This window comes from Plecotus auritus (genome assembly GCF_963455305.1).
Source record: "Plecotus auritus genome assembly, chromosome: 7".
In the NCBI taxonomy this organism is placed as follows: domain Eukaryota; kingdom Metazoa; phylum Chordata; class Mammalia; order Chiroptera; family Vespertilionidae; genus Plecotus; species Plecotus auritus.
In genome coordinates, this window is record NC_137774.1 from 161,435,207 (window position 1) to 161,447,475 (window position 12,269).

General features: G+C 45.0%; 1 protein-coding gene across 1 annotated transcript in view; it reads right to left on the bottom strand.

The window, feature by feature from the left end:
• Positions 1–10,358: 10,358 nt before the first annotated feature.
• FBXL7 (F-box and leucine rich repeat protein 7) overlaps positions 10,359–12,269 on the bottom strand; it is a 331,432-nt gene continuing 329,521 nt past the window's right edge. Inside the window, exon 4 of the mRNA XM_080679226.1 lies at positions 10,359–11,192. Coding sequence (XP_080535352.1) covers positions 10,456–11,192 — 737 coding nt within the window. The 3' untranslated portion in view covers positions 10,359–10,455. The remainder of the gene's footprint in view (positions 11,193–12,269) is intronic.

Sequence of the window (12,269 nt, forward strand, 5' to 3'; positions counted from 1 at the left end):
TAATGGAAAGCCTTTGCTGCAGGGACGTCATTCATAAAGATCAAGTGTGTCATAAATCACATGTTGGGCTGTGGTTGTAAGAACATGAGAAATGGTCGGAATTCTGTCTCTCTGGTTCTTCTACTGAGATGAGGATCTGTTCTGCAAAATGATCTCTTCAGGGGCTTTCCTAAGTGTCAGGGGAGCATTAAAAACCAATATTTCCCCATGATCAGGGAGTGGAATTGAAAAATGAGGAATTGTGCAGTTGAAATCCAAAGCATTTGTGCAGTTATTCTGGAAGTATGAAAAATGTAAAATTATACAAAGGTAGTTGTATCTCCTTTGGTCTCCAGCTCCAAAAGAATGGCTTTGAGATCAAATGAAAAGGCTATTTATCAGTTGTGACAGTGTTGTCCCTTTATCTACATTCTATAAATGAAAAAGCCCATGACAAATTTGTTTGAAGTCTAAATGTAAACACCCAAACATTCATGATGGGAAACCTGGAAAATTTTTTAAAATTTTCTTTGTAGAGGGCAGCTGTATTCATTAGTGGTTGGTAGATAGTGTGGTTAGAAGATTGGAGAAGAAGGAAGTACCAATTACTGGTTAATCTTTGTAATTAGAAACCCTCTCCCCTGTATCTATTGTGTGACTATCTGGAAATGAGCTTAATAAGCCTACTCTGACTTTGGAAGACATTTGTGTCTCTGAAAAATCATGAGGATAGTTGCCTCTGACTATAGGGAAACAGGGATTAAAAACCTTCTTATCACACTTTCTAATGGCTTTATCATTTAGTTTACTGTCACTGTGGGCAGAAAATTTCACAGCCACAACCCTGATAAAATTTGAGGTTTCAAAGAATCCAACCTTAATGGGTTTACAAGTAAAATCAGTTTCTTGGCAATTTTAATGGCTACCTAATCAATCTTATTTGGGCTACCTACTTAAATTACTGACATAGTCTGGTTTTCAATAAAAGGACATGGTAAGTTGGGAAACCTCAATTATTTTGACCATTCGCATCCTAAATTCATACCAATTAGAATGATACAAAAGAGCAGCCATACTAGCTGAAGAATCCAAGGATCATTGAGGGAGGGAGCTGCTGTCATCCTCTCCCTAAGCTAGATTCAGGGAAAATCATGATTGCAGGTTCACAGGTGTATGGCGTGCTATTACATATGCTGTTTGGGAGAAGAGTCAAAATGCTCAGAGGCTCGTAGAATTTGTCCAAGAAATGATGCTTCAGTGTTGTTTTCATAGAATGTCCTCATCCTTTAAAAATGATAGTGTGTGTGTGTGTGTGTGTGTGTGTGTGTGTGTGTGTGTGTGTGTGAGAGAGAGAGAGAGAGAGAGAGAGAGAGAGAGAGAGAGAGAGAGAGAGAGAGAATGTACATAGGGATTGGATTAATCTATGAGATGACTTTAAAACAAAACAGAATCTGCTATTTCCATATGACTAACTCAAGGCCATGACAAAGTTAATGTTCACCTACAGTAGAAATTGTTTCATTAACATTATCAAATGCTGTCTCCCTAAGTGGGCTCCATGTATGCTGCTTTGGATGATCAAGTACATCATGAATGGCTTCTGATGCTCACCTTGTCTAAGTTATAAAATCCAGCTCAAGGGTGTTCTTTGAGAGGAGTCCCTGAGCTCTATCCCTCTCTCTATATGGTGATGAAAATGCCTTCTTTGGTGAACTCCATGAGGGCAAGACCTGCAGTACCAGCCAGTGCCAGGAACACAGTAGGTTCTTAGTCAATACCTGTTGGATGAATGGATGAATATTGCCACTCTTTCTATATTCCCCTTTCTACCCTCCAACTCATTACATGCTGCTATAGTTGTTTGATCAGAGTTCCATTTAGAATATGGGTAATATATCTTATTCACCCAGCTTCTATAATAGTACCTGGTCTATTAACCTTTGTTAAAAGAGTTGAGGGTTGCTGAGTACCATGTGCTCCTTCAAAAGAAAATGATTGCCACTCCCTGGGAATTCTTTGTTCATGAAGAATGATGTCAATTTTCAATCACTATCATATGTTCATCATCACATGGGCAAGAATTGAATTCAGACATACTGATCTCATCAGTATAAAATTCAGTAGCTCATTGACTGTAAGGAAAAACATTCCACAATATGAAAATGACTAGATTTGGAAATATTTAGGTCAAGGATTTTTTTTTTTTAATGATTCTTCATGGCTGTCCTAGATGATGCTGATTGCTGACCTCCAAGCAACAATTTAGAGCTTCAAGGTAGCCTTCCTGGGTAGTTCATGAAACTGGAACCCTAGATACAGATATTTCCTGGGGTAGTTCTGCTGGAGATGCCACAAATGTGTTGTTGACAGGCAGGGACTATGTCACATCTAGTTCTCAAATGAAAAGGTTCTGTTCATCCATGTGGCTTCAGATGCAAACTGATCTGCTGACTTGAGAGGAAAAAAAGGCTTTACAAAATGGACCTGTGGCTTTAGGAAACAATGATGCATTCAAAGGAAAAAGGAGGACTAATCACCAGGGTGCATTCCTGGATTTGGTGTTCCAGTCTGAGTGTCTATGAAAGTACTAGAGGCCCAGTGCGTGAAGTCACGCAAGACCCAGACCTGGCGCACCATGGGACCCAGGGTCAAGTCCCGCCAGCACCGCGGGACCCATCAATGCACCTCCTGGTGACTGGTCTTTGGTCGTTACAGCATTACGACCACTGGGTTTTTATTATATAGACTAGTGGCCCAGTGCATGAAATTTGTGCATGAAGGGGGGTTCCCTCAGCCCAGCCTGCACCCTCTCCAATCAGACATCCCTCTCACCATCTGGAACCACTGGCTCCTAACCGCTTACCTGTCTACTTGCCTGACCACCCCTAACTGCCTCTGCCTGCCTGCCTGACTGCCCCTAACCCCTCTGCCTGCTTGCCTGATTGCCCCTAACTGCCCTGCCCTGCTGGCTTGATCTCGACCCCAACTTTCCTCCCCTGCCAGCCTGATCTTGCCCCCAACAGTCCTCCCCTGCCAGCCTGATCTCACCCCCAATGGCCTTCCCCTGCCAGCCTGATCTCACCTCCAACTTCCCTCCCCTGCCAGACTGATCTCAGCCTCAACGGCCCTCCCCTGTCGGCCTGACCTCCTCCCCAATTGCCCTCCCCTGCCAGCCTGATTGCCCCGAACTGCCTCTGTTTTGGCCCCCACCACCATGGCTTTGTCTGGAGGAAGTCAGATATCTGGAAGATGGCTGGTTGACTAGGTCTAATTAGCATATTTCCCTTTTATTAGTATAGATAGATTATATGCCATGTTTCCCCGAAAATAAGACATCCTCCGAAAGTAAGACCTACTTACAGGTTTCCTTCTGAGTGAAATATAAGGCATCCCCCGAAAATAAGGCCCCAGGCTCTGTCTCAGAATGAAAATTAATTTACCGTAAACTGGTTGCTAGGGCCGCTCCGACTGGCGTCTAGCAACCAGTGACGTTACGCGGAATCCTGACGTCACTGCTGTGTGGAGGCGGAGCGGAGGTCGGAGTGAGCGGTGAGCGTGGGGCGGGAGAGAGGAGGAGACTTTCGCAGATGCATGTAGAAGAACAGGAGGATTAGAGGAGACGGGATGTGGTGAAGGTGGTGAGTGCTGGTCTGTCTCTGGTGACACTACCTGATGCTCGCGGCCGCCTTCATGATGACTGAAGGTTCTCAGTCAGTGGCAGACCCTGCTCCAGCCCAGATCCAGGCCCCAGCAAGCCCAGTGACAGTACCCAGGCAGGCCCCAGGGGGTAAATGTCTGATAAAGGGGTAGGGGGGATGTCTGGTGAAGGTGTTCAGTGGCACAGGGGTGGGGGGAGGGGGATCACTTAAATTGACACAGGAGGATCAGAGGGGACAATCAAAATGACACAGGAGGATCAAAAGGGGTTACTAAAATGGTAATCCCCCCTCTGATTCTCCTGTGCCATTTTGATTCCCCCCTCTGATCCCCCCTGTGTCATTTTGAGTGATCCCCCTCTCCCCACCTTGATACCCCAATTCCTTTTTTTTTACCCCTAGAAATGAGCGCAAAAAGAAAAAGCTACTCTATGGAGTACAAGAAAGGAATCGTGGAAGACTCTTGGGGCCAAAATCTTACTGCTTTCTGCAAAGAGAAGATGTTGAGTATCCGATTGGTCCGAAAATGGTGAGCAGAGTATGGTAACCTCATTGAACAAGTGGACAAGGGAAATGCTAAAAAGCGCAAGTGTGGATCAGGTCAGCAACCATTATTTTCCAAGCCGGAAGACCTGATCTGTGAATGGGTTGTTGACAGGAGAGCAAAGGCTTTGGTTGTGAATAGGGCTCAGATTCAAGAATTTTCCCTTGCAATGGCACCACAGTTTGACATAGCCCCCGAAGACTTCAAAGCATCACAACACTGGCTGGATAATTTCCTTCAGCGAAGTGAACTGTCTTTAAGAAGATCTACAACATTGTTTAGGTTGGAAGATACTCAAGTTATTAAGCAAGCACTTGCATTCAAGTCCTTTATTGATGATGCTGACTTCTCTAAATACAATCTTTCCAACATGATTGCTATGGATGAAACTGCAGTGTTTATGGGCCAATCATCTCAAACAACAATTGAACAGCGGGGTGCCTCCTTAACGTACATTCCCTCCACTGCTTACGAAAGTGCACGTGTTTCCTGTATTTTGGCAATTCATCTGGATGGCACTAAAATGCTACCTTTAATCATTTCTAAGGGCAAGAAGGAAAAGATGGAACGTGTTTTGGGCGTTTTTATTCTTGAAACTGAAAAAACCTGGGCCACACAAGCAGTTATAAGGAAGTGGGTCGATTTAATGCTGCCGCTTGTTATGCGAGAAAGCCAAAGAGGTCTGCTAGTCTGGGATGCAGCCAGCACTCACCGCGCTAAAGACATGAAAACATTTCTTCACGAAAGAAAAATAGATCAGATAATGATTCCCGCAGGAATGACGGCCTATCTCCAGACTCTTGATATTGCAATAAACAAGCCATTCAAAGACAATTTGCACATGGAAATTAATGACTACATTGAAAATAGAATGGAGAGAAATCAGCGTGGAAACTTTGTGAAACCTAAACTGCAAGAAGTTGTGACTTGGGTGAAGAATTCATGGGAGAAAATCACTGACAGTTGCATTGCAAATGCACTGCGAGCAGGCTACCTTGACAAGAAGTACTCATTTAAAGACAGTGCTATTGCTAAACATGAGAGATTTGGTCCACTGATTCTGAAAGAAATGGAGTCACAAGAAATTCACCAGGAAATTCAGGAATTGGATTGTTATGATGATGTTCCAGAAGATGATGACATGATTGTCATTGAATAAATGAGTAAATTCTTGATACTGTAGGATTCATAGTTTGTCTGGTTTGTGTTGACAACTACCGTACTACTGTACCGTATACAGGTAATAAATTTCCTTTATTTTCATTTAACAATAAATGTGTACCGTATTCTTCTTCATGGAAAAATAAGACATCCCCTGAAAATAAGACCTAGCATGTCTTTGGGGGCAAAAATTAATATAAGACACTGTCTTATTTTCAGGAAAACAGGGTAGGATAGGATTGCTTAAATGTGGGGGAAAAGCCTTATTCAGCAGGAGATGCTCTTGGCAGACAAAAACACATAATCCCTATATCTGGACTGATAGTCAGCCATATTCACTATACTGCCAAACCAGTCATTAAAAAATTGAACCGCTTTCTTACACCTTACACCAAATAGCTGTTGCCCTTAAAACCCCTCCTCAGCCCCCATCTTAGGTTCTGCTTTCGCAGTTCACCCCGATTTGGTTCTGATTGGTTGGTTTTAATGCCAGTCAGCGTCTTTGGGCCTATCTCCGGGCCTGATCAGAGAGGCGGGGCTAATCAGCAGCCCCTGTGGAGGCTCGGAGAGGTGTGGCTGCTGGCGAAGCCCAGAGAGAAAGAGAGAGGCAATGGCTGATCAACAGCTGCCACGGAGGCTGTGAATCAAACCTTGCCTCTCTCTCTGAGCCTGATCCGCAGCCCCCTCAGTAGTCAGTGCTGGGTCACTACACCCTCACTGACTGTAGGACTGACTTCCATGTTTGGTCGAGCCTTTGGTTGGTCATTATGGACCCTGGGTTTTTATATATTAGGATTTCTTCCCCATGTGAACAGGTTTGCCCACCTGGTGGTCCTCCTTTTTTTTTTTTAATATATTTTATTGATTATTTTACAGAGAGGAAGGGAGAGAGATAGAGAGTTAGAAACATCGATGAGAGAGAAACATCGATCAGCTGCCTCCTGCACACCCCCCACTGGGGATGTGCCCGCAAGCAAGGTACATGCCCTTGACTGGAATTGAACCTGGGACCCTTCAGTCCGCAGGCTGATGCTCTATCCACTGAGCCAAACCGGTTAGGGCATGGTGGTCATCTTAATGAAACCTCCTGAGCTTCTCTTTGTTCAGGCAAGTCTCAATGACAGCATCAGCATCAATTGTCCCTCTCCTTCTTGGAACAGTATGTGTATGAATCAAAAAGAAACCATTTGGTTAGCAGCACCTGGAAAACCAATTTGTTTCACAGATTTTCTGCATGAATGTTTTTACTGCAATATTTACCTAGTCTTTAAATATTCTCTCTCCCTCTTCTACTGTCTATTCAGCATTTTATCAAATTAACTTGTCTCTGAACTAACCATAATTGCCAGCTATTGAACAAATGCACCGCTTTTGGTGACTTCTCTGTGAAAATTTAGACATGGTAAAAGCAATGTTTTACTTTTCCCCTTAAAATACTCAATATTTTTGGTTTCCTGTTGCACACTCCTGGATACCAAACTTCTTGAAAACATTTTCTAATTCTGAACAATTGTAAATGTAAAGGACAAATGCATTTAATTTACTGCTATCCTTATTCTGGGATCTTAATAAGACTGCATGATAAGATTAAGGGCTACTTCAAGTTAATGCTCTGAATGTTAACAGTCCTATTGGTTTAAATGGGAGTCATTAAGCAGCTGACATAGGGTGATAAGAAGGTTGAGGACAAGTAGATTTAAAGTTGATATCTTTTAAAACCTTTTTACTTGCTAACGATGAAATTTGCCTTTCATCTCTCAGTACTTGCTTTCTACCATATTGATCTCTCAGATCTAAGGGTTTAGGTGAGTAGAGGTTTGGCATTTCTCTTTTTCCAACTGATTGATATTTTTTCCGTTTAGATCGAGTTGCCATATTATCCTTCCAGGTGTTAATGCTCTAAGACTTTAAAAAAACTTTTTTTTTTTAACTTATAACAACTAATGGTCAACATAATTTTGAAGATGTTTCCAATGTTTGTAACTGGTGCCAGGAGAATAACATTTAGGTGCACAGTTACTTATCCATAATTCTGATCTAGAAAGATCTGAGAAAATAGAAGTTGTTTTTTTTTTTCATTATGTTTGGCACAAATTAATTTGGTGATAGAACCTGACCTGAAGGGATGCAAGCTATTTAGAGTTTACAATAATCTTATGTGGAAATATTAGCATGTTTGAATAAGGGTGCTGTGCCAGAGTCTGCCAGGGCTGTTACAAAATATGCCAAATAGCTTCCTAAAATATGAAAAATTATGAATACAAAATACATCTGGCTGCAAGTGTGGGTTAAGGAATTAAGATCTGAATTAAACTGGGAAGGTAAAGACTTTTCACTTACTTGCTAATTTTCAGCCAAAGTCACCGAGCCAAGGGAAATGACAAAACCGTGGATGCAACTTTACAGGGACAACAGCTGCAGTGACCTGGCTTGCTCTCCAATTCAACATAAGGCAAGTTTCTTGCTCACTTTTGAGTGTCCCATCTGAACATCATGCTCCTCTAGCCAGGATAGTAAATGAGGCTTGACCCAATTACCAACATATTGCTTTATTTCTTGGTGGTAGTAAATTAAGGCTTTCTAGATTCATACAGCACGCAGTGATTTGAACATTAGAATTAAAAAAACAACAACAATGAGCATTCAATTTAGCAGAGGCAGGAAGGAAGCAGTTTTAAAACAGATAAATTTCCTATGAGGCCTTTTGTTTGGTCTCTAAAAATCTGCTGAGCGATTTCCCCAGTAACCTCTGTCATGGATTCACACCCTAAGGGGAAGCAGAATAGAAAAGAAGGTCGAGAAAAAGGGAGAAACTGGGAAAGACAGTGTGTGCTGGGCAATCCGTATGGAAGTTGGTTTTGTCTCATGTTTGGAAGACAGTTTTGATGATGTGGTTAGGTGGTGGTGATAAAAATATTTGTATTGGAACTTCCCTTCTCTGGTTCAGGGAACCATTTTGGATCTCCCATTTAATTCTGGGAGTATGAAAACAGCTCACCTGGAAGACCCCAGTGCCAAGGTTAGGAACAATCCTTTGTGACTCAAATTCTGAAACTTTAGACAAGGTCACAAGTCACAGAGCAGGGGAATGCTATCTTCAACCCCTTTTATGGTGCTAAGCTTCATGGCTATCACTAGATACTATCCCCAGCCAAACAATTCAACACCCCCCCCCCCCCCCCCCCCGCATTCCCGTGGCCTTGATTGCACATCTAAGTTGTTGACGATGTTGACTGGAGAGAAGACAATATTTCATATAATGCATGGGCAGACACCACCTCACTCTATCTCTTTCCCAACACAAGACAAAGGAAAGCAGGGAGCCTACAGTGGGAGTGCAGTTGTCGAGTGGTGTGTAAGCTTGATCTGAGACAAATTCCACATGCTTGCCTTGGAGATGCAGAGGTTCTGGGTTTGGATGGTGGACACTTTCAGAAAGAAAGGATGAATGGTTTGAACAGTGATGAAGGAGGGGCACGGCCAGAGCATAATTTGGGAAAGATCATGTGTTTATTAACAAAAAGCAACTCAATTACATGAAAATAAGCAACGGAATTTCTTCTGGCATCCTGATTTCACATGAATGAGGCTAGCAAATGGATTTCTATCCAAATAGGACCATTTAAAATTTATACTTGGCAGTTATTTTAATGTTCTATTCCAAGGGCCTGGCTGGTGAACCAGCGCCAAAAGCCTTATCAATGTGTCCCCTCTTCATTTGTCTGGCATTTTCGAGTGAACAGTATATGAACACCTGGAAGCCTGCCCTGCATTCTTTGACAAAGAACACGCAGACAGCCACAGGGGAAGGCACACAAGGTGGCAATCTGCACAACTAAACGCTATGACTTAACTCCAGCAGGCTTCATGTGATGAAGTCTGGATGCACAAAGAAATAAATAGATGAGAAAAGTAGAAATGTGATCTGAATGACAACGAACCGAGGTGTCTGTTCCTGCCAGCTGCAGGGCATATGTGCCTGATGCAGGCCACATGTGCACTGCAGGACATGTGCTCTTTTGGGCCTTGCTTATTAGTTAAAAACTGTGAGAGCCTTTCCTCCATTTGAAAACTCTCCATTTGAAAGATCAACTTGACTGAAGGATGTGGGCTTTTGCTGTGGTTAGGAATTTCTTGGTGGTAGGAAGTGGGCTGATCTAGCAGGGTGGGAGATGCCCAGGAGACTCACCCATCCAAACAAACGGGAAGGGGGTAATACTCGGAATGGAGTGAAGGGCATAGAGGACACTGGCGTTGGCACTTCTGAATCTCCCGAAAGCATCCATAGAACTTACACTCTTGGTAGAGGTAGTAGATGCCTCTTGTGCTCTAGGCTAAAGTACTTCTGTTCATTGACATCTCGGTTCCCTCAGTCCTAAACTGGGCATGAAGCCAATCCTGGAGCTGGATGGCCTCTCATGTAGTGCTGGCAGCTGAAGCCCAGAGCTGTCAAATGCTTTGCCTGAGATCACAGAGCCCATTGGCAGCAGAGTTGGGGGCAAATGCAGGTCTTTCCTCCTGCACCATGCTGCTTGATGCAAGAGATTCTCTAAACAGGTTTGCAAGTACTTTGTATACACCAGGCGCTGTGGCATGGATTTAACAAGAATTTGCTTGGGTGTGGGATTGAAGAGTGTGGCTTAGGCCAATCAAGCAGTTTAAGAGGGAGGGGGTGAGGAGAGCATTATTATTCTGATAATGTGTTATGGTTGCTGTTGGAGGCAGAGAAGTGAGGAAATGAGGGATGGGGGTGTAGGACCCTGAAAATGTGATCAGGAGGAGACAGAGACAGAAGGGGATGTTTCTAAAGCCACTGAATCAGCTTTCTGAGGTACATCTTTTGTGAGCACAGAAACTTCCTGCAAACGACCTGACCTGACCAACAAAACCGTTTACTGCAATAGACCTTTGTCCCGCCCACCCCACCCCCTTCCTTTCCATGACCTCTGTTGCCCCCGAGACAGTAGAAGAAAATAAAAGCCAGATGCCTAAGAACCTTCCTGGAAGAAAGAGCTGTTATGAGCGGGTGTCGGTGCTTACATAGGCTGCCTTAAAAACACACATTTCCTTTTGTTCATGTTTGTAGGAAAACAGCGCCGGCCGGAAGCTGTCCCTTCAGAAGAAGGCAGGGTTGGTGTGCTCAATGACGCAGCGCTTGCAGTGACGTTTCACGAAGCGCAGGGCCTCCACCGACACCTCGCAGTCCTGGACGTTGAGCAGCTGGAGGTCGAAGCAGTTGGCCGCCACGATCTGCAGCCCTTGGCCCGTGATGCTCTCGCAGGACTTGAGGCTGAGCCGCTTGAGATTGAAGCAGTTCAGGGCCAGGCACTCCAGGCCCGTGTCCGAGACCAGAGGGCACTTGCCGATGTCCAGGGACTTGAGCTTGGTGCAGTTCTTGGCGAGGTACTCCACGCCGTGGTCCGTGATGCCCTCGCAGCCCCTCGCGTTGAGGTAGCGCAGCTTGCTGCAGTACTTGGCCACGTAGCGGATGCCCACGTCGGTGACCCGGCCGCAGTGCGCGATGCTGAGGTACCGCAGGCGCGACTCCAGCTTGGCGATCTCCCGCAGGCCGAAGTCGCTGACGAAGCGGCAGTCGCTGACGCTCAGCTCCTTGATGGACGGGCAGTAGATCATCAGGTAGCGCAGGCCCTCGTCGGTGAGGCGGATGCAGCGGCGCAGGTACAGGTGGGTCAGCTGCGTGCAGTGCGCCGCGATGGTGTGCAGGCCCTCGTCCTCCAGCACGAAGCAGTCCGTCATGTCCAGGTAGCGGATGGAAATCTGTTTGCCATGCAAGGGGGACAGTTTAATGGAGGCCTCCCGGGTCAAGCTGATGCAGGTCACTTTGGAGCACCCTACACAGAGAGACAGAACACATGCTCAGAGCAACCGCGGGGATTGGGGTGGGGGGAAGGGGGGGCCTGCTCTGGGTGGGGATGTCACAGCTTCCTGCCCTCCCCCAGCCCGATCCCCTTCTCTACTGGGCCCCTACAGAGAAGGAAAGCAAGGATGGATTCTCCCTGTTCATTGATTTTTAAAAAAACTATTTTGATTGATTGAGTTTAAGGGGATTCGTGAGCTTTAGAATCAGAAAGGCCATGGTTCTAATTCCAGATCCATCTCTAGTTGGCAGACATTGGGCAAGTCAAGCCTTTTGAGTATTTCCTTCGTCTTAACATGAGGATGTTGACGCTCCCTGAAAGGTGGCTGTGAAGAAAAAATGAGACGTGTGTAAATACCTTGCCCTGGTCCTGGAAGCTCAGTAAAGGTTACTTCTTCCTTGTAATGGTCTGGTAGCTCTCTGGTCTAAAGAAGTGTGATATGAGAGAGAAGGCTTAGCCCAGACCTCGGTTTGGCTGCAAGAGCTCTGACTGGGAGTCACACACGGTTCAAGTCTATTTCTTAGGGCTTCAGGCAAGAGGCTTAACTTTTCTATCTCAAGACTCTCCTTATAACAGGAATGAACAGCTGGTGTGCCTCCAATATAGGGAGATAATGAGGATGCAGCCAGATAATGGATAGGGACATACTCTGAAAACTCTATGGGAAATACATGTAGTTATTAGTCTAACAAGGTGACCATCTGGGGATTCAATTCAATCCTCTTGGGTGAAGGAAGAATAAGCGTGTCACCTGGATTATTGTTCTAGCCTCTCAAACAGTCTCCCTGCCCTGCCTCACCACGGACCTTCTAGTCTCTTCATAGCTGCCAGAAAGATTATAGAAAACAGAACTGCTATCATGTCACTCTGCTCAAAGCCTCTGAATGGCACCCATACCCCAGAGTAAAATACAGTCTTGGGGGCCTCAAGGACTTGCGCCCGGTGCTCTCTGAGCCTGGCTCTTGTTCCTTCGACCCCACTGGCCTCCTTACTTCTTTGCAGACTTGTCACATTCCCTCCTGCCTCAGGTTCGTGCACTGGACGGGGCTC